Raw genomic sequence first — 23,657 nt, forward strand, 5'->3', positions numbered from 1 at the left:
CTCAGTGAGGCCAAATGCCAGTGCATTCGGCCCCCCGAAATCCATCACAGAACAAAGCCCCCGTCCCCCCAACCCACGAAAGGCATGCGAAACGGAGCACTTAACTGCTCCCATCCGCGCTGCTTGCGAATGGCGGCTGTCCTGCGGCCGCCATTCACTTCCTCCTCTTCATAGCCGTGATAGGCTACGTAAATACTTATGTTGCATCCCTGTGGAGGCCATGATAGGCAACTTAAGAATTTACATAGCCTATCACAGTGGGGGGGGGAACCCCAGCATACGCAAATGGCGGCAGCTACCGCCATTTGCATATGCTGGGGTTTTTCCCCCTGCCGTGATAGGTTATGTAAATATTTATGTAGCTATCACAGCTCAATACAGGGACGCAAATGGCAGCAGCTACAACAGCTGCCATTTGTGTCTCTGCAGGGCTGCCCAGAGGCCGGATGTCCGGCTGCGGGTGGCCGGAGCTGGCTGGTGGCTCCGCTGCTTGGCTTCGGAGCAGAGCCGGCCGGGCAGAATTCCGGGGGGAGGGATGGAGCACCTCCCCCCCACCATGGATGCCCCTGCATGGAGCCAGGTAAGGGATTCATACATCCCTAATAAGAAGTGACCTTCCAGTGGGAAATAATTGTAATGGGACGTGCAAAGTGTAACGATTTTAGCCACCCTGACGTAGGCCCTGTGTGGTTTCAATGAAGAGCACAGGCCCCATGAGGGAATAGAGCAGGAGGTTCTTGTCTCAGTTCCCCACTGGAGCACATCACCGTGCAAACAGAAAATTGTTTGCATAGTCATCATGTGTTGCACAGTAATAATCAGCCTCATCTTCTGCCTGGGCTCCAGTGATCATCAAATGGGCGGTGTTACTGGAGGCGTCTTTGGAACCAGAGAAACGAGTGGGGACCCCAGGGCCTTGGCACTTGATGGAATCTGAATAATAATGCAAGAGGAATCGTGGGGAATCGCCAGGCTTCTGCTGGTACCAGGACACATAGTAGGCGCCGATGATGAATTCACTGTGGATGGTCATGGCGCAGGAGAGTTTCACCGTGTTCCCCAATGACACTGATGCTGATGGCAGCTGAGACAGTGCCGGGTGAGAGTCTGAACCTGGAAGAAGAAAGGGGAGAAAGTGTCACATCAGCACCAGCCATATTTGGCAATAATTCCGATGCAGATCTAACCCTTCCCCACCTGTGCACCACATCACTAAAAAGCTAACAACGGGAGTCCAGAACATCGTGAAGAGATCTGAGGTCCCCAGATAAAGAAAAGGAAACCCACAACACTGGAAGTCCCTGCAACACCTGCCCTTTATATCAGGACTCTATTGGGGGGTGGGGACATCTTCGCTCTACCTACATGTTAATCAGCTGCAGTCTGATTGGTCCTGATGATCATGGGGCTAATTAAAGCAGGAGGTGCCAGTTCCATAGATGTGCCTTTTGCAGTGGGTTCTGCTTCTTCCCTTTGTCTTTGTAAATTACGCCCCCCCCATTCTTTTGTACCATAAACAGTCTTTGGGATAAACTACTCATTACACGAAGCACTGATTCTGGGAGCGTGTGATTGTTTTTGTGATGTGAAAAAGCAGCCCTGGGGTGTTTCCATGGTACGCAGAAAAGAGGGCATCCCTTTCCTCTCACACCATGGTCCCAATGAAAATCCCCTTGACCTTCTGAGTGTGTCTCCTTCCTGTGTGCCAGATAGCAGCTCTGGAGAGGATGATTTTCTTTGGAACTGCAGCATATGAGGAAAAACTAACTTCCTCCTTTCATGCCATGGTCTGAATCCTGATCCCACCCAGACTTCTTTTATTTAATGTTAAAACACACTTATGGAATGCTTAACTACACATTGACTATAATATGTCCTTTGTCCCTTATAAGTGTGATAATTAAAAGGCAAGATGTGCCATTCATTACAAACTTCAAGTTTAATAAGGCTGTTCCTTTCAAGCTGCTTGAGCTGTGTTAATTTCTGGAGCAGGGTGTGTGCGTGACTAGATATTTCATTTGATACATATTTGATCTGAAGGGGAGTGGGTAAGATATTTATATCAAACCCTGATATAAAAAGGCTATGGCCGCCGCCATTTGTGTCCCTGCTAGCCAGCGGCCGGATGTCCGGCTGCTGGCGAAGCCAGCCGGCGGCTCCACAGAATCCCTGTGGAGCACAGCCGGCCGGCAAGGATTCCGGGCAGAGGGACGGAGCGCCTCCCCCCCACCATCAACATAATCCACGAAAGGTACACTTTCATACATCCCCACCGCCACTGTAGCAGGGATGGAGGAGAAGAGGAGAGATGCTTCCTTCTTCCCTCTGCCTGATCTCCTACAGCAGCACTGAGGGACAGTCTAGTCATTTTATGCCAGCCTCTTCCACTCGCGTAAAACGGCCAGCGTGTCTCTTGTCACCACCACCACTGTAGCAACGAGGGAGGACGAGGGGAGAAGTGCTCCCTCCTTTCCCTCTCTGTGACAGGCAGATCGCTGAGGGACCGGGCACCCACACACTTGCCCAACTCAGCCTATGGCAAGTTGGGCCAGAGCAAGGGTCTGAGGACTGGCATCCAGAGGGCTGAACTGGTGATTTCTCGCTGGGCTGGAGCCCCAGCCAGATGCCCACACCATCCCTAGCTCGAACGAAGTCTCTGCTGCATTGTATGCACACCCGATTCAGCCTCCTTAGGGAATAAAAGACGAGGTTCTTGTCTCATTTCCCCATTGAATTGTGCCACTGTGAAAGCGGCGCTGTCCGTCATACTCAACTGAACAGTAATAAACAGCATCGTCTTCTGCCAGGACTCCGGTGATGGTCAAATAACAAGTGTTACCAGATATGTCTTTGGAGCCGGAGAACCGAGATGGGACCCCAGAGCCTTGGTGTTTGTTGGAATCTGAATTATACCACAAGAGGTATCGTGGGGAATTCTCAGGCTTCTGCTGGTACCAGAAGATGGTAAAACCACTGATGCTGATGCCCCTTGTCATGGCACAGGACAACTTTGCTGTGTTCCCCGGTGACACCGATGCTGACAGTGGCTGCGACAGCAGGAGCTGAGAGTTCGACCCTGGAGAAAGAATTTTGTTGAAAGCGTCACACTCACTCTGCTCATCAGCTGGGCTCCTCTGAGTGGTAATTCTGATACAGATTTGACCTGCTCTTACCTATGCACCACATTGCTACAAGGCTAAGGACGGGAAGCTGGAACATGTTGATGAAACAGTCCCCGTAAGAAAAGGAAACAAAACTCACACCATTGTGGATGCTTCCAAAATTCTCCATTATATCAGTCCTGCTTGTAGAGGCGGAGCTGTAGCTCCACTCCACCTTCATGGTAATCAGCTCTATCTTGATTGGTCGTTATGATCCTATGGAGAGTTGGAGGAAGGATGTAGCACTCTTTGCTTATTCATGCTTTAGTCTAATGATGCTAGGGATGGCACAGAAATCTGTCACGGACTCCAGTGAGGCCAGATTCTTCAGAATCCAGCCCCCCAGAGTCCGTGGAGGAATGGACTACCCCCCCCACCTCCACCCCCCAAAATTGCCCCAGGATGGACCTTACCTGGCAGTGGCAGCTGCTCCAGGTTGGGTCATCGTCTTTCTTCCACAGCTGGGCTGCAGAAAGAAATGGCGGCTGTTGTAGCAGCCGCCATTTGTGTCCCTGACCATGATAGGCTACGTAAATATATATGTAGCCTATCATGGCTAATGCAGGGACACAAATTGCGGCTGCTACGCCATTTGCGTCCCTGTGTTAGCCGTGATTGGCTACGTATATATTTACATAGCCTATCACGAAAACAGCAGGGATGCAAATGGTGTAGCGTCTGCCATTTGCGCCCCTGCTCTTTGCCATGATAGGCTACATAAATATATATGTAGCCAATCATGGCCATGGGCAGGGAAGCAAATGGCGGCTGCTACGATGGCCGCCATTTGCGGCCGCAGCAGCCTGGCAGCAGATGGCAATCCAGCTGTGGATGGGCCTGGCTGGTGGCTCTGCAGACTCACCACAGAGCGGAGCTGGCCAGGCAGGATTCTGGGGGGAGGGACAGATAGCCTCCCTCCCCCGTAGATGCCACCAGCCGGAATGGTGAGTGGGGTTCGTACACCCCTAAATGATGCTCTACTCTGGTGTACTACTCTACTCAGCTTCAATCGGCTGTCTAGGCAAACATGCAGGGCAGGAGAAATGCAGAGGGAATGACCCCCTCGGTGCTTCTCCTGCCCTGCATTGGATAGGCAGCCACCTCTGAGTTCGGAGGCGGCCCCCTATCTGAATAGGATTGCACCCTAAGTGGAGGCTGGATGGCTATCTGTCCGGGAAGCTATAGCTACAGTCCTGTACTGCAGATCCTGCCTTGAGCAGGGGGCTAGACTAGATGGGGGAGACATTTGTTCAGTTTGCATTTTACCTAATTTTGCACTTTTGAATCACTATGCAAACCGAAACTTAGTTAGCCTTCAAAATTCGCCCTTCTCCGAATTTTGCAATGGAGTTCTCTAATCAAAAAGTATGTAGGGAATAGACTTCAGCAGGGGAAATAACATTCAGGCATGGAATATATTAGGAAAATTGCTTTCAAACGTTGTTATATTAGGCAACAATGCATACAATAAATGTATGTATTCAGAGAAAAGCCCTCCAAAATGCTTATGGATTTTCATGCAAACTTCTAAGAAATATTCTCAAGGTTCAGGATGAACCAAGTTTAAGATTGGAAACCAAAACTGACAGGTTTGTCTAGATGAATTCCAAGATCCCTTCCAACACTATGGGTCAGATTAGGACCATGGGACAGACATGATCTTCTGATCTTGGAAGCTAAGCAGGGTCAGCCCTGGTTAGTATTTGGATGGGAGACCGCCTGGGAATCAGGCTTCCTGCATTGAGCAGGGGGTTGGACTCGACGGTCTTGTAGGCCCCTTCCAACTCTAGGATTCTATGTCTATGTCTATGTCTTGTTAGAAATGGGCAACAACACTTGTCAGTTAATTGTTTGGGCCAGTTGATAGTGATAGTTATGATAATCTTTCTGTCCTTGCTGACTAATCCTTTCTCTCTGGTAAATAGGGGGTTAACTTGCTTAACTTGGCTTTAATTGCCCTTTGTCTGCTCTTATATCTTGACCACTTCCCTTCTTGTCTTGCCTCCTCCCTGTTTTCTTGTCCGTCTGCAATGAGGTGCTGTTTTATTTTCCGGCAGCTGAGATGACTATGTATGTTCCTCCCCCCCCCTTTTTTCTTTTACCTTGAATAAAGTTTTTTATCCTTCTTTTTCACCTTGACTGTGTCTTACCAGACTGTTTATTGCAAGTGCTATCTGCAAACTTCTCAAACTGCTTCCCGGTATTCCCACATGCCTCACCACTGCTTTAAAGGCTGGTAATGTCAGGGCCCAATGCAGCTAGATAGGGTGTGAGTTCCACAGTCTGGAGTCCACCACACGAAAGGCCCTATCTCTTGTACCCACCACCCAAGTCCATCTTACCAGCAGCAGATCTGAATGCATGGGTAGATTCATTTTGGTTTGGGTGGTGCTTCAGGAAAAAAACAAAACAAAACTATTTTCTTTTGTCAGTCCTGAATCTTCTACTGTCAATCAGTTTCATTGTGGGGGGTTCCTAAGCCCTAGCATTATGGGAAGGGAAGAAAAAAAGCTTGTCTATCCACATCCCCACATCATGCTTTGAGATTCTGATCATTTATCTTTACAACATCTGTATGTGGAAGGCTAGGCTGTGAAAAGGGAGTGCCCAAGCCCACCGAATAATAAGCTTTTTGGAACCATAGAGATTTCAACTTGGGGATCCAACTTTTTGACTCAGTTTTATCTATTATATATGGCTGGTCACCAATCTGGTTTCATACAGCCCTTGGCAGAGAGCCAAGGGCCTCATGAGAGCCAAGATCTTTAACAGCCATGAAGCATTTATCCACTGACCCAGCAGGATGCCAAGCCAGGCACAACAGATGTTGGAGGGTGCTGTAGCACTTATGTTCTGCTTGTGGGTTTCCTGTGGGCAGATGGATGGCCACTGTGTGAACAGAATGCTGGACTAAATGGATCTTGCTCTGATCCAGCATGACTCTGATGACTCTGATGATGTTGATGATGATGATTTTATTCTGGAGCCATTAATCACCCCCACTTGCACCCTCCCAGAGATTCCCCGCACTCACCTGGACCTGTCCACAAGTGCCCACCATTTTCCCAAGCTTGTTTTTTTTTAATGAAAAAGGAGGTCTTTAAAAATGTGCATATTTAAATATGTACAAATTAGGGCTGGTAAATGCTAATCAATGCAATATTAAAGGCATAAACGGCCCATTTACACCTCTAATACTAAGTAAATCAAACTTTCCCAGCCCAAATTTGCACATATTTAAATATGCACATTATTAAGACCTCCTTTTTTTCCATAAAAGCAAGCTCGGGAAAATGGTTGGTGCTCAGACAGGATACAGAGTAAGTGTGGGTTTGTGGGGCAAGAGTGTGGGTCTGGGGGGCCTTGAGAAGGACCAGTACTTCAGCGGGCCCCCACCGAAACAGGACAGGGGTGGCTCCGTCCATCCCTACTTGCATGTGTGAGGTTGTTTCTTGTTGTAGAGAGCTGAACTGAAGGGAACAAAGGCATTGACAGTCATGGGTGGATGGAACACCGGTCGATAATAATCAAGAATGCAAATGATTTCATGTTTGAATGAAATGGCCGTTTATGGTATGTCTGCAGAAATATGTATGTAAGGATATCAAAGAAATGCCAGGTGTTCTTTTCTGTTGCAACAGATGAATGACCGACCACAACAAGAAGCAGCAAAATTGGGAAGGAGAAGTTCATATAGTGCATGGCCTGAGAGATCCATGCCTGAGTACCCTGATCAGTCTAGGGTGCCTGGCCGTGTGCTTAACAAACCACAAATAGAGATGTGCAGATTGTGAATAATCCATTCTGTCTGTGTTTTGCAGATCGTCAGGCATGCAAAAGTGTGCTAATTCCCCCAGAATGCACATTTTCCTGCTTTAGCCTATGGAAGAAATCCAAATTTGGAGGTGTGTTTGTTTTTTGGCGTATTTCTCTACAATGAAATTTGCACAAAATTCCCAAAGGTTGGTCTGCAAGTCTGAGGAGCCAGCCAAACAGGGGGAAAGCCAGTTTGCAGAGGAATCCATGGGTCGAATTCATAAAAATCCAAGCTTGTTTCCTTTTGTTGAGGATTATTCGGGCATCCCTAGTAAAAACTCATATACACAGAATGAGACCTCAAATTAAAGAAGAACTCTCATCCAAGATTACACAAATGAATTTGTTACCTTCCAAGAGAATCGGTCTGAGATCCCCGTGGGCCTGGTATCATCAAGGCATTTGATGAGTATAGGAGTCTAGCCGGGTTTCTGCTGGTACCAGTTCACAGCATAGCCCACAATGGTTTTCCCTGAACAAGTGATTTGGCTACCTGTCCCAGAGGCACAGACACAGTTGATGGCTGCATCAACATGTCCTGAGCAAAGGTACCTGCAAAAAAAGGAAAGGAAAGGAAAGGAAAAGAAAGGAAAGGAAGAAAGAAAGAAAAGAAAGAAAGAAAGAAAGAAAGAAAGAAAGAAAGAAAATATCTCAGGATAAATGACATGATTATCTCCAGGTTTGGGGGTGGAGGGGGGAACCTCAGATAAAGAACATTCCTTTGTGGTACTTGAGCAATTCGTTAGGAGTGTGAGGAGAAGTGAGACCTGGAGCATGATGGGAAAACCAGATGAGCTGTTCCCCCTGAGAATGAGCTTTAATGAGCTTCCACGACGCATTGAAAACATGGTTGTTCAGGCAGGCATTTGGGGTGGGTTAGGGTATTTTTATATGATGTCTTAAAGTAGAACTTTATTATTTTACAATTGTATTGCTGTACATTGCCCACAGTGGCTGGGTGACTGGCCAGATGGGCAATTAAGCAATTCAATAATATAAATAAACAAACAAACAAACAAATAAGAAAAGAAGGATTTCTGATTCAGTCCTTCCGGTTCCCTTTTTATTGTTTTTGACCTTGCAAGTAGCCCTCACATTCAAATCATTTCCCTTCAGCAAGCATTGGAACCACCCACATATGTGAAAGACACAGAAAACAACAGACCCAGAGACCAATTTAAAATTGTTTGGAGATAGAAGATGGCTGAGAATATCCTTCGGTTTATTTTTTGATAAAAGCTTACAGAAATTCGCAAATTACTCCATATACAAGATGGAAAGAGCTGTAAAAAATATCAAATGTGTGATGAAGCAAATGAGGACAGATTTCCTCCATTCACTCAAGTACTGAGATCCTCAACACCTGCATTTGAATGCCAGCATGTGCAGCTATATTTGTGGTGCTGAACTAGGGTTGCCACCTCTCTGTTTTTTCGGGGAGGCTCCACAGTTTGGACAACTACACAACTGTACCTATTGAATTTTGCCAAGGGATGGATGAGAATTTCATGTCAATCAAGTTTTGATAAGCATTTACCAAAATTTGCAACTTTCTTCACAGATATGTCTTCCCTTATTCATACACACGCATAACCATAGCCAGTCGCAGAAACACATTTTCTTAAGAGTGGTTTTTTTTAGACCAAGGATACCCTCTAGTGGTCTTAGACATGTCCTTGTTGTTAGATGCCTCATGTCTCAACCCAGTAGCTAGAATGCTTTCCCAAATTTGTAGGGATGTCAGAGAATTTCTCCACGAATCTCAGGAATTTCTCCACAATTCCCCCGAAATTGGTGGAGAAACGGTCTGCCCCCCGGCCCCCCCCGGGACGGGACTTACCTTGTGCGAATGTGCCTGGCGGCGGCGGCGACAGCTCCAACGGCACTTTGGTGGCAGTTCGGTGGCGGCGGCCAGTCTTCCGACCGGCTGCCGCCGCTGCCATTTCCAAGGTAACAAAACAAAACAAAACGTGATAGGCTACGTAAAGATTTATGTAGCCTATCACGGCTAGATTTTTTAAAAACACCGTGATAGACTACGTAAATGTTTACATAGCCTATCACGGCTGAGTGGAAGAAAAAAAATACCACGCGTATGCAAATGGCGGCGCCCATGGGCGCCGCCATTTGCTTTCCTTATTTTGGCACGTGTAGTCTACGTAAACATTTACGTAGACTACGGTGAAAATAAGGGCAACGCAAATAGCGTTGCCCTTATTTTCGCCGTAGTCTACGTAAATGTTTACGTAGACTACATGTGCCAAAATAAGGAACGCAAATGGCAGTGCCCATGGGCGCTGCCATTTGCGTATGCACTGTTTTTTTTTTTCACTCAGCCATTCAGCCATGATAGGCTACGTAAACATTTACGTAGCCTATCACGGCTGACTGCAGGGACACAAATGGTGGCGGCTACGGCCGCCGCCATTTGCGTCCTGGCAGGACAGGATTTGCAGCGGGAGGGACGGGGCGCCTCCCCCCGGCCAGAATTTCAGCGGGGAGGGACAGGGCACCTCCCCCCCAGCCAGAATTTTGGGGGGGAGGGACGGGGCGCCCCCCCGGCCAGAATTTTGGGGGGAGGGATGGAGCGCCTCCCCCCCAGCGCGAATCAAGCTTCGGGTTCAGGTAAGGGACTTTCGTACATCCCTACCAATTTGCAGATTGCAATTTGCCGATTTTTATTTAGAAGGAAGACCCCTGACAGTGGTGCAGCTAGGTCATTTTAAACTCTGGACTTAATGATCTTATTGGGCGAGGGGGTGAATTTTGATTGCCATGTGTACATAGCTAACGTTTCTCTTCTCCCTTCCCGAACTGCTTCCCCATGCTTCAGAACTGTTCCTATGTTCCAGATACATCAGAACAATGACAGGACTGCCAACCCTGATCACAAACAGCATCAATACCTCTGAGCACATATATCTTTGCATTTTAAAATCCCTTAAATCCAAGCACTGCCATGATTACAGGGATCCAATGGAGTTTGCTTCTGCTGCCTTCATCACCTGGCACTACCTGGGTGGTCAAAGAGGTGGTCATCACCCTCTTATTAAATGCCACAGTCTGAGCTAATCTCAGTTGCCTTTGGGCACTCAGGGGTAGGAGTGTATGAAACCCCACTTACTTGGCTCCGCCAGGTTCTGCAGGTGGAGGGAGGTGATCCGTTTCTCCCCCCCAGAATTCTGCCTGGCTGGCTCCATTCCATGGCTAGGCCGCGGAGCCACCGGCCAGGCCAACCCGCAGCAGGGCCTACAGCCGCTGCCGGGCTGGTGTGGATGCAAATAGCGTCCTGTGTATGGGATGCCATTTGCATCCCTGTGCCGGCCCATAATAGGCTAAGGAAATATTTACGTAGCCTATCATGAAAAAAAAAAACAGTGAACGCAAATGACGGTGGCAATGGCGGCTGCCATTTGCATTCCCTTTTTTTTCCTGCCGTGATAGGCTACATAAATATTTACGTAGCCTCTCATGGCAAAACAGAGGGGCGCAAATGGTGGCCACTACGCCATTTGCGCCCCTCTGTTTTGCCATGATAGGCTACGTAAATATTTACGTAGCCTATCACGGTGGGAAAGAAAGGGAGCTCAAATGGTGGCCGCCATAGCCGCCGCAATTTGTGTTCCCTTACTTTTGCTGTGATAGGCTACGTTAATATTTACGTAGCCTATCACGGCTTCCGCAGGGACGCAAATGGCATCCCTGCATTAGCTGTGATAGGCTACATAAGTATTTACATAGCCTATCATGGCTATATGGATGAAGCGAATCATGGCTATATGGACTAAGTTCGCTATGCAGCGCAGACTGCAGCAGGTACGTGCTCCGTTCCGGGCCCATTTCCCAGCGTGGGGGGCTTCATTCCACCACAGATTTCGGGGAGCCGAATGCACTGGCATTCTGCCTCACCAAGATCCATGGCAGAGTTCTCCGCCATGCCTACTCAGGGGGCAAGAGGGTCCAGGGTAAGTATCCATTTGTCTAATGCCTATGCATATACTCTTATGATGTAACAGAATGTGTGGGATGTGATGGAAGGGATGTACAATTAGGGATGTGCAAATCAGCAAAAAATAAACTCACTGAACAACTCTGACTTACATCTCAAACCTTGTTTCAAATTGAGTCCGTATCAGTTCACAAGCTTTACTGTTGCTATTTTTTGCATGAAAATCCATGCATATTTTTATGCATATTTTTCCAAATGTACACAACTATTGTTGACATCTTTAAAATGTACACATTCTTCTCCCATGGATTAAAGTGTATTCATGTGCATTCCACCAGAGTAAGCATTTTTTCATGCGTATTTTTCAAATGTACTCATCCTGTCAAACCCTGTTTTGGGGGTAGGGGGGTCCTACCCCCAAAATCACTTTGCAAGCTCAGAAATGTTTGGACTTTGACCAATGACTGTTTCTGAGGTCATGTTCGGTCTGGAAGATATGAACTGGGCAAATTCTGATGAAAATAAACCGAAAATAATTTATCATACATCCCAACTTACAATACAGGGAAAGAGGAAGGGCAAAAAATGTTGGATTGTGTGTAATTCTGCATCACAGAAGGAAAGAACTGGCTAACAGAAACTGTCTTGCCCTTGTCACTAACGATTTGCTGGCAGGACGTTTTTGTCTCACTTCCCCATCTCTCTGGGTCACTGTGTGCTGATCGCTGCTGCTGTCCCACACCTGGCAGTAATAGTCTGCCTCATCCTGTGCTTGGGCCCTGGCAATGATTAGTGCGGCTGTGTTGCCAGAATTGGTGCCAGAGAATCGGTCTGAAATCCCTGAGGGTCTGCTGCTGTCATTGTATATAATGAGCACGGGGACCTTGCCGGGTTTCTGCTGGTACCAGTGCACACTCTTGCCCCCAATGTTGTTCCCTGAACAAGTGATTCGGCCATTTTGTTGGAGAGGCACAGACACGGATGGTGGCTGTGTCAGCACATACTGGGCCAAGGAACCTGCAAAAAGGAAAATAAAGAACATGTATCAGGATAGATGAAAATGTTATCTGAAATCTTGTCTGTGAGCTCTAGAGAAGGTACTCATACACACACACATACACACACACATTCACTTGTTCTATAGTACCTGAGAAGTAAGTCAGCAGTGTGAGGAAGAGTGAAGTCCACCACATGATGTAGATTTCTGTTCAACGTCAAACGCTGAGACAAGCAGAGTTTTTAGTTCAGTCTCTCCTGTTCTCCCTTAAAACTCCTACTGGTTGTGATCCCCCCTCTCATTCAAATCACTTCCCTTCAAAAGTTCTACCCACTTCCCTTGAGTCATCTGCTCAGTATTCATCAGGCTCTGTCTCAAGAGAACACTACTCATATCACAATCACGTGTAGCTGTATCCCGGAAACAAATAGTGATGAAAAATAAACAGTAATGAAACTATTATTGTTATTGTTATTATTTCCTAGAAACTGTAGATCATTTCAGATTGTATTTGGTGCTTTGAACAGAAATGTATGGAGAAGATTTTAGTGGGTCCAACTAAAACATAAGTTTTAATGTTTAAAACATTAAGAACATGCTAGACCATTCCAGCATGTTCTGAATTAATTTTTGGTGTTTATAAATATATACAGAATCTATACCAATGGGAATGGATTTCCTATATTATCTTGCCCTGCATCCCTGTACTATATGAAGCAACTCCACTCATTTCCAGAAGTTGTCATGACGTACCCCCGTTTTACTTACAAAGCCCATGTTCATTTACTTAGAAGAGCTGTAACCCATTGTTTTGAATTCCATTCTCTTAATTCAGGCATGTGAGAACTCTTCCAGTATTTAGCATATATATTTTTTGGCTGTTACAATCATACAAAATTAACTTTCCTTCTAACGTTCATACTTTCATAAACTTTTGTGACCTTTAAGTATAAAGGCAAGCTGCCAAACCATGACACTATTCCAGTTCCTTTCCACAAAGTCTGTATGACAGCATCTTCAACACTTTTTATTTTTAAATGCCTTGTCCATGTGGCTTCTTGCCTGGTGGATGGGCAAATCTCTCAAGCTTGATCTCATACAGGTTGTCATTTTTTCCATGGCCAACCTTGGTCAGTATCCAATGGGATGGTTACATCTCATTGATTCTGTTGTAGCCCACCTATTCTGTTGTGTGAGTGGTAGGTCCTGCCATTTCCATTGCTCGATCGATCATCCCAGAGTGCAGGACATGGAATAAAGGGCTCAAGTGGCAGGAAGCCAGATTCTGGCTGAACATCAGGAAAAACTTCCTGTTAGAGCAGTAGGACAATGGAATCCATTACCTAGATAGGTAGTGGATTTTCCCACACTGGAGGCTTTCAAGATGAAGCTGGACAGCCGTTTATCAGGGATGCTTTGACTTGGATTCCTGCACTGAGCAGAGGGTTGGACTCAGTGGTCTTATAGGCCCCTTCCAACCCTACTATTCTGTGATTCTATGGTTCTACGCAAGACCCATCACATGTACAACAGAGATTTGGTGCTTCCTAAAGGAAACCCCACAATGACCGGAAATGCTCATTTCTGGATTGGGGCAGAGTAACAGAGCTCTCTTATGTGAGCTCCGCTGACCTGCTCTAGAGGAAGGGGGCAGGGATCTTTTTAATTTCACATCCCATCCTGAGTGAAACCAACACAGACGCATGCCATCATGCATGCACACCCAGACCTGTGATCAATTGTGGAAAGAGAATTTCAAAAGCTTCAGTGGTTTTTAGACTAAGGATGCCATCTTATGGTCTTAGAAATTCCTTTGTTTTTAGATGCCCTCCTGTCCCAAATTAGCAGCTAGAATGCTTTTCCAAATTTGCAGGTCATATTTTGCAGATTTTTAAAAGTAAAGATTCCCTGAATGTGGTGCAACTGTGGCATTTTAAACCCTGGACATATTGTGTGTGTGTGTGTGGGGGGGCTTTGATGGCCATGTGTATTATTTCAGTTGTGATTCACTCCATTCACGTTTCTGTTCTCCCCACCCCAACTGCTTTCAAATCTACTTCGACATTCCAGCTACGTTAGAACAAGGACAGAACTCCCAACCCTGATTAAAAAACAACTCTGAGCATGTGCAGTTTTGGATTTTAAATCAGAGCACCACCATGGCTACAGAAATTATATGGAGTTTGCTTCTGCTGCTTTCATCACCCCCCAGTCTCTGGTTGGTCATGGGGGGGGTGTTCCCAGGCTGTGGGGCTCTTGATTTTGACCCCCCGGTCCAGCTGTAGCTGCACTACTGCTCCCTGAAGTCCATCTACTCTGTATGTTGTGCTCAGGGGCCAAATCGTGGGTCTGGTTTCTAAAACTGCACCCAACCAGACTCCTTAATTTCAATACATTCAGAATGCATTAGTCAGTGCCAGCTCCATGTTTTTGAGGGCCCTTGGCCAAGACACCCTCAATGGGCCCCCTCCTTCAGTAAGACCACCTTCTCACCTCCATTCCCACCAGCTGCTATTGCTCCTTCCCATCTTCCTTATTGTTGTTCTTCTTCCACTTCCACTTCCTTGTTTCTTCTTCCACTTGTTTCATCTTCCACTTCCTTGTTTGGCAGGCAGGGAGCCAATGTCAGGAGTGTTTCTGAGCACAGGGAGTGGGGTAGTAGTTCAGATTCTGAAGCAGAACCGCAAGACATGAGGGAGGTAGTTTCCCAGGCTAGTCCAGACATAGCTAGGCAGGCTAGGGATGGCGGAGAATTTCTCCACGAATCTCAGGGAGGCCAAATGCCAACGCATTCAGCCCCCTGAAATTGTTGGTGAAATTCTCCGCCCCCCCGCCCCCCCGGGATGGGACTTACCTCCCTCGAATGTCCCTCTCGGCAGCGGGTCCCAGCAGGAGTTCGGCGGCGGTTCGTTGGGGGCGGGGGCGGCGGCCGGTCTTCTGACCGGCTGCCGCTGCCGCCATTACAAAATAAAGTAAAAAAACCAAACAAACACCTGTGATAGGCTACGTAACGATTTACGTAGCCTATCACGGCTAGATTTCCAAAGTCAGCCATGATAGGCTACGTAAATCGTTACATAGCCTATCACGGGTGACTTTGAAAAAAAAAAAAGCGCATACGCAAATAGGGTTGCCCTTATTTTTGCCGTAGTCTACGTAAATCTTTACGTAGACTACCGGGACCAAATAAGGAACGCCCATGGGCGCCGCCATTTGCTTACACGCTTTTTTTTTCCGAAGTCACCCGTGATAGGCTATGTAACGATTTATGTAGCCTATCACAGCTGACTTTGGAAATCTAGCCATGATAGGCTACGTAAATTGTTACGTAGCCTATCACGGGTAGTTTTTTTTTCCAGTTTTTTATTTCGCAGCTGGGGAGACGGGGTGCTTCTCCCCGGCCTGAATTTTGGCTGGGCGAGGCGAGGCGCCTTTCCCCCCGGCCTGAACTTCAGGGGGAGAACCGAAGCGCCTCTCCCCCACCGCAAAGCAAGATGCGGGACCAGTTAAGTGCCTTTCGTACATCCCTAAGGCAGGCTCCTCAGGTTTCAAAGGTCCAGCTGGAGAAGGAGGGTCCCTCTTCACCCCCACATCTGAGAGATAGTGAACAGGGAGAGGCAGAGTTTGGGGAATCTGAATTAAAAGATGCCAGGCACAGACACAGAGCCAAGAGAGAGAAGGCTGGGGCAGAACTGAGATGGCCTACCCAATTTGCCCGGCGCGAACAGCTACGCTTAGAAGCCTCTCTCTCTCTCTCTCTCTCTCTCAACCTCCCCCCCACTCCTTAAGTTAGGCTAGTGAGACTGCCTTTCTTTCCAACACTGGGCAACTTTCATAGCTATCTTTTGAACCCCCTGAAGGCATTTCCTTGTATACCGAGAGTCACTGAGAATTTGCATCTGTATGACCCTTTGAAGTATGGAATTAAAAGCTGTGGATTGAAGCCTCTTGTCTGTGTTTGAATTGGCATTTGAAGTTCAGTGGAGGCAAAAGGAAACCTGACAGCCAGTGAGGAAGGAGGCCATGGCATCTTCTGTTCCTCCTTCTCACCACCACCATTGGCTGGGCCAGAGGGAAACACAGATAAACATGCAGGTTGCGATGGTGAAGAGGAGGAGCAACTCCAAGGGTCATTTCTCAGTGGGCCCATGCTGGGGTGTGGACCCCTCAGCATGTGCTGAACCATGCCAAGCCTGGACACCAGTCCTGACATTATTTCACAACTCACAGCTCGGGAGGCGGGGGGGGGGCACAAACTGGAAGAGGACCAGATATGGTCTCTCTTCCTCAATCAGCAGTTTTACTAGTGTTCTTCGGAGGTCACTATCTAAGAGTAGGGTGAAAAACATGGATGGATAGTGGAACACTGACTTTGCCATCCCTTCTTTTCAAATGTATTGGAATGCAAGCTCTCTTATCTGCAGATCTGAAATATAAAACTAAACCATGTACTATACCTAGGGATGTACGAAAGTCACTTACCTTTTGCGGATTATGTTTATGGTGGGGGGGGAGGCGGTCCATCCCTCCCCCCGGAATCCTCCGTGGCCAGTTGTGGATTTCCGGCCACAGAGGGCTCTGGGGAAAAAAACAAAAACACAGAGGACGCTATTTGCGTTCCCCTTATTTTCGCCATCTTAGTCTACATAAATATTTACGTAGACTAAGATGGCCCAAAATAAGGAACGCAAATGGCGGCGGCCGTAGCCGCGGCCATTTGCGTACACTTTTTCTTTTTTTTACCCAGTCGTTTTAGGCTACGTAAGTTTTTATGTAGCCTAAAACATCTGGGTAAAAAAAAAAATCCGTACGCAAATGGTGTATGCAAAAAAAAAAAGGTGAATGCAAATGGCGGCGGCTATGGCTGCTGCCATTTGCGTACGCATTTTTTTTTTTTTTACCCAGACGTTTTAGGCTACGTAAAAACTTACATAGCCCATCAAATCTCTGTAAAAACAAAAAACACAACCCTGCAGATGGCAGCGGTGGCAGCTGGTCAGAAGACCAGCCACTGCTGCCGCCGCTGGAGCCGCCGCCACCCGGAAGATCCACCCCAGGTAAGTCTCGTCCCGGGGAGGATCCGCGGGGGGGCGAGGGGGGCAGGCCGTTCCGCCACAGATTTCGGGGGGCCGAATGGACTGGCATTTGGCCTCAGCAAGATCCATGGCGGAATTCTCTGCCTTCCCTAACTATACCCGCCCCCCAAATTTCATGAAAATCATTGACCCCTGATATTAAATTTAAAATACTTAAAGGAACAATGAGGTCAATTCTGGAAATTTAATTAACATTTGATGATGGGTAAAGCTTTTCTGAATCAAGAGAAACAACAGTCTCTGGGCACTCAGAGGGCAAGAAGATCCAGGGCAAGCATGTGTTGGAGTAATGCCTTTTCATATTCTCTTATGAGGTCACAGAATATGAAGGAAATGATGGGAGGGTCGAGCAAGGAGGGATGTATGGAGCAGCCAACCTCGAGCTTCCCGAAATATGCCGAATTCCATCTAAAAACTTGTTTCTACTCAAGTCTGTAACGGATTGTGAGTTTTGTTTGTTTTTTTGCTTTCCTGTGAAAGTCCATGTGTATTTTAGTTCTCAATTTTCTAAATATACGGATCAATTGTGGGCACTAGCAAAATATACTCAGCCTTCTCCCATTCATTAAGATGTGTTTGTGTGCATTTTTCAAAAGAACTCCTTTTTTCACGTGCATGGGTCAAACACTTTTTGCCATGCCTGTACTGCCTTCCTCGTGAGCACTCGCTCCTGGTATCACAGCTCTGCAGGAGTCAAGATGCAGGTGTCCACCCTTCAGAAGTGTGTAAGCCAAGGTGTGTCAGGATCTTGGAAAATAAATTCCATCAGTCTGGCTTAATAAAGTCAGGAATGCTTCAGTGCAAATCTTGTGTCGTGTCTTTCTTCCTGTGTTTGGGGAAGTCTCCTCTGAAGTCTGGCCAGATGACATTTGGATGATCATACAGAACCGTCACTGTTGCAGACAAGGGATATCCTGAGAGGAATACTGCCTTTGAAAATACGAAGAAGAAAAAAGAGGAAAAAAATAACATGGAGGAGATGTAGTTCTTTTGAGGTAAGGAAATGGCAGCATGCGATTTTGGAGGGATCTGAAATCTATGCAACCGCCATTTTCTTATTTATCTGAAGCTTGCTTTAGTACTTTCAGAACATGGGTAGAGCAATCCTATGGCTGCTAGACACTGTCTAGGTGGCTATAGGATTCTTCAGTTTCATGTATGTATTTATGTATTTATTTACAATATTTATATACCACCCCACATCAAAGATTTTGGAGCAGTGAACAACAGGATAAAGGAATAAAACACCATATTAAAACATTTTTTAAAAGTCTAGGGATGTGCGAATCCCCCTTACCTTTCTTTCGCCAGGGGTTGGCCAGGGGGGAGGAGCTGATCCATTCCTCCCCCCCAAATCCTCTATGGAGGAGAAGCAATCTGTTCCTGCCCCACGGAACCCTGCCCGGCCGGCTCCGCTCCACGGCGAGTCCATGGAGCTGCCAGCCAGGCTGATCTGCAGCAGGGCCTCCATCCGCTGCTGGGCTGCTGCAGACGCAAATGGCATCCTGCGAGGGGATGCCATTTGCGTCCCCACTTTAGCTGTGATAGGCTATGTAAATATTCACATCGCCTATCATGTTTAAAGCAGCGACACAAATGGCGTCCTGCATAGGGGACGCCAGTCGCGGCCACAGAGCAGCAGGCAGCAGCGGCTGGATCCGGACCCGCCAGAGGCAGGTAGGATCCGGTCCACAGGGACATCGCGGGGTGGCAGGGGGAGCCGTCTGTTCCACCACGGAGTGGGGGGGCTGGATTCTTTAGAATGTGGCCTCACTGGAGTCTGTGGCGGAATTCTCTGCCGTCCCTATAAAAAAACCAGATTTTTTTCTGGGAACTGAAGTCGCTGGGTGCTTGGTGGACTGTCCAGCAGTGAGTGTAGTGCAGTGAGTGGAGGTGGGCAGACAGGGGGCTCAGTGGACCCCAATGTGGCAGGCCAAGCTGGCTGGAGTCCATGAAACTCCACCCCCCATCAGACACCTGCAACATCCCGAAGTCTCTATTACATTAAAAAATCAGGTCAGTGATTGCAGTCATCAGGCTGCAAACATGTAGATATTTCATTGGGAGTAGGTTTGACAGAAATCAGTGGGGCGTAAGGAACCAAACACACATTCCTAAGCTAATTCATGACCACAGGATGTAGTGATGGCCACTCATTTGGATGGCTTTAGGGGGTTGGACAAATTCCGGGAAGAGAAGGCTTTCGATGGCTACCTGTCCTGATGGCCATGTACTACCTCCAGTACCAGAGAAAGTGATCCTATGTGCACCAGCTGCTGGGGAACATGGGTGGGAGGGTGCTGTTGAGCTCATGTCCTCCTTGTGTGTTTCTCGTGGGCAGATGGTTGGTCACTGTGTGAATGGAATGCTGGATTAGATGGACCCTTGGTCTGATCCAGCATGGGTCTTCTTATGTCCTCTTCCTCTTCCAATTTCTCCTCTCCTTGCTTCTTCCAATCAGTTACAGGTTTTCCTACTCTCATTTTTTTTCACCATATGCAACCATAGGAAGGCCTCAGTTGTGCATGTACAGGTACGGCCAAAAGAGTTTTCATCCTCTTTCTTCAGTCATATTGAAAGCAAGCATCCCTCCCTCTCCTTATCACATTGCAATGCTCCACGTCCTGCCAAATCATAATAAACCTCGTATTCAAAGCAATGGTTTAAGCTAAGTTTGGTTGTCTTTGGGCACTCAGAGAGCAAGAAGGTCCAGGGTAGGTATCCATTGGAGTAATGCCTATTCATATACAGTCGTTATCTCACAGGATACGTGGGAAGTGATAGAAGGGTCGTACAATTAGGGCTGTGCGAATCAGCAAAAACCAAGCTCACTGAAGTACTCCAAAATCCCTCCTTGCAGCCTATTTCGACTCAAGTCCATATCAGAGCATGGTTTGTTTGTTTTTTTCCATGTGGAAATCCATGGATATTTTTGTGCATATTTTTCCAAATGTATGCATCAGTTGTTCACATCTTTGAAATGTACTCATTCTTCTTCCGTTGACTAACGTGCATTTGTGTGTACTTAAAAAACAGTACACACTGCTGCACTTGCATTTTTCAAATGTACACATCATGTCGAACACGTGGGGGGCGGGGCTGTCAGCAAATCACATTGCAAACTCCGAAAAGTACGGACCTCGACTGCAGATTGCATCCGAGTCTGTGTTCGGTCCAGAAGGTGCGAAATCCTGATTAAAAATGAGCTGGAATGAATTTCTCATACATTTCTACTACAATAATAGGAAAGAGGAAGGGGAGAAAATGTTGGAGCATGGGTAATTCTATATAATATTAGGAAGGGACTGGTTAATAGAAACCAAACTGTCCTTGACACTAACAATTTGCTGGCAGGAGGTTTTTGTCTCACTTCCCCATCTCTTTGTGTCAGTGTGTCTGCTTGCTGCTGCTGTCCCACACCTGGCAGTAATAGTCTGCCTCATCTTCTGCTTGCATCCTGGCGATGGTTAGTGCAGCTGTGTTGCCAGAATTGGTGCCAGAGAATCGGTCTGAAATCCCTGCGGGTCTGCTGCTGTCATCGTATATAATGAGCACGGGGGCCTTGCCTGGTTTCTGCTGGTACCAGTGCACATTCTTGCCCCCAATGTTGTTCCCTGAACAAGTGATTCGGCCATTTTGTTGGAGAGGCACAGACACGGATGGCGGCTGTGTCAGCACATACTGGGCCAAGGAACCTGCAAAAAGGAAAACAAAGAAGCTGTACGTGGATAGATGGAACTGTTGTCTGAAATCTCATCTCTGAGCTCTAGAGAAGCTACTCCTTCACAGAATATGAATCCTCTATAGTACCTGAGGAGTAAGTCAGGAGTGTAAGGAGGAGTGAAGTCCACGGCATGATGGAGATTTCTGTTCAACTTCAAGCACTGAGACAAGCAGGGTTTTTAGTTCAGTGTCTCCTGTTCTCCCTTAAAACTCCTACGACTTGAGATCCTCCCTCTCATTCAAATCACTTCCCTTCAAAAGCTCTACCCACATCTGTTGACCCACCTGCTCAGGACGTGTCACGCTCTTTCTCAACAGAACACTACCGCTACTGCAATGACTTCTAGCTTCATGATTGAAACAAATAGTGGTTAAAAACAACAGTTAGGTTTTTGTTTTTTTTCCTGGATCAGTTCATTGCAGATATTCTATGGTGCTTTGTACAGAAATATATGGTGATGCTTTTGGTGGGTTGCTATTAGTTGCTAATTAAATTTTGAACATGTAAATGCAGAATCTACAACAGTGGGAATGGATTTTCTACACTATCTTGTCTCCCATCTCAGTACAATATAAGGCAACCCCAGTCATTTTTTCCACAGGTTTTCATTATGTACCCCCATTTAACTTACAAAGCTAGTTTAATTAGAGCAGCTGCAACCCAGAGTTTTGCATGCCATAATTTAGCATTTTAGCCAATGGGGTGGTTAGACCCCTTCCAATTCTGTCGCACCCCACAGATTCTGTTGCACAAATGGTGGGTCCTGTTGTTTCTGTCATGCAAATATGACAGAAAACAACACTCGTTGTGCAACAGAGATTTAACGCGGCCTCGAGGAAACCCCCAAATGAGCAGAACTGCTATTTCTGGATCCTGACAGGGTGGCAGAGGTCCCTTATGTGAGCTCCTCTGACCTGCTCTTGAGGAAAAGGGACGGGGGTCTTTTTAATTTCTCATCCCAGCCGAGTAAAGCAGACACTATTTTGTATGCCCTCACATAGGCACACACGTCCACATAGTGATCTGTGGAAACCCAATTTCAAAAGGTCCAGTGCTTTTTTAGACTAAGGATGCCCTCTAGTGCTCTCACAGTAGGCAGCCATAGCAGATAACCCTCAGAGGACCTTTGGTGATGACTGGGACATAGGGGAGGAGGCCCTCCCTGAGGTACCTTGGAACTTGACCATGTAAGGCATTAATGGTAAGATCCATCACTTTATATATTGCCCAGGAACAAATTGGAAGCCAGTGTAAAGATTTTAAAACTGGTGTAATATAGTCTCCAAGGCATGTCCCAGGGACCAACATGGCTACCATCTTTTGTACCAGTTGGAGTTTCTGAACGACAATTTCACCACGGATTCCAGGGAGGCCGAATGCCAGCGCAATCCATGGTGGAATGAAGCCACCCGCCCCACCACCCCACGAAATGGGCCCAGAATGGAGCCTACCTTTGTCGGCCTTTCCGGTGTTCCTCGAATGGCGACCGCGTCCGTGGCTGCCATTTGCCTCCTTTCAAATTGCCGTGATAGGCTATATAAGTATTTTCATAGCCTACCACGGCTAATGCAGGGATGCCATTTGCGTCCCTGCAGAGGCCGTTAGGGATGGTGGAGAATTTCTCCCCGAAACTTCGGGGGGCCAAGCACCAACGTGTTCGGCCCCCCGAACAAGTTTCGGGGAGAAATTCTCCGCCCCCCCGCCCCCCGCACCCCCCCCGGGACGGGACTTACCTTTGCCGAATGTCCCTCCCGGCGGCGGGTCCGGCCGGCGGTTCGGCGGCTGTTCGTGCGGGGCGGGAGCAGCAGCCGGTCTTTCGACCGGCTGCCGCCACCGCCATTCCAATAAAAGAAAAAAAAAAGCCCCCGTGATAGGCTACGTGACGATTAATGTAGCCTATCACGGCTAGATTTGCAAAGTCAGCCATGATAGGCTACGCTGTATTTACGTTTTTACGTAGATTTACGTAGACTACAGCTACCAAATAAGGAACACGAATGGCGGCTTCCTATGGGGGCCGCCATTAGCGTACGCGCTTTTTTTTTTTAAGTCACCCGTGATAGGCTACGTGACGATTAACGTAGCCTATCATGGCTGCCTTTGCAGATCTAGCCATGATAGGCTACGTTAATCGTCATGTAGCCTATCACGGGGGCGTTTTTTTTTTTTTTAAACCTTTGGAGTTCGCGGCCAGGCGAGGCGGGAAGCCTCCTCCCCGGCCTGAATTTTGGCCGGGTGAGGCAGGAAGCCTCCCCCCCGGCCTGAAATTTGCAGGGGGAGCAGCGAAGCGCCTCCCCCACACCGCGAACAAGCTTCGACGACTGGTAAGTGACTTTCGTCCACCCCTAGCCGTGATAGCCTACATAAATATATATGTAGCCTATCATGGCAATAGGCAGGAACGCAAATGGCAGCCTCTGTGGCTGCTGCCATTTGTGTCCATGTCTTTTGCCGTGATAGGCTACATATATATTTATGTAGCCTATCATGGCAAAAGACAGGGACGCAAATGGCGGCGGCTATGACAGCCGCCATTTGCGTCCCTGCGCAGCCCAGTGGCCAGATGTCCAGCTGCAGACGGCCCTGGCTGGCTCTGCTCCGTGGAGTCACCGTGGAGTGGAGCCGGCCAGGGAGGATTCCGGGGGAAGGGACACAGCACACAGAGCATCTCTCCCTCACCACGGATTGCCCAGCGCGGAGCCAGGTAAGAGTTTGGTACATCCCTACTAGATATACAGGCACCCCAAATACAATGCATTACCAAAATCAAGGCTAGAGATGACCAGCACGTGCACCACCGCTACTAGGCCTACAGTATCCCTAAAGAATCTGACTCCATCAATGAGTGGATGACAGAACAAAAGATGCCTGATAACCCCCAAAACACAGATGGAAGGGAATTAAAAACATCTGT

General features: G+C 47.4%; 2 gene segments (V, D, J or C); both read right to left on the bottom strand.

Moving 5' to 3' along the window:
* LOC146336148 (immunoglobulin lambda-1 light chain-like) overlaps window positions 1–23,657 on the bottom strand; it is an 813,229-nt gene that overhangs the window by 226,781 nt on the left and 562,791 nt on the right.
* LOC146336151 (immunoglobulin lambda variable 3-9-like) lies at window positions 20,390–20,988 on the bottom strand. The segment is given in 2 exon segments: window positions 20,390–20,714; window positions 20,830–20,988. Coding segments are annotated over 2 exon segments (354 nt in total).

This window comes from Heloderma suspectum, chromosome 13, assembly GCF_057233095.1.
Source record: "Heloderma suspectum isolate Gila_16-S chromosome 13, 16-S_ref, whole genome shotgun sequence".
Taxonomy (NCBI): domain Eukaryota; kingdom Metazoa; phylum Chordata; class Lepidosauria; order Squamata; family Helodermatidae; genus Heloderma; species Heloderma suspectum.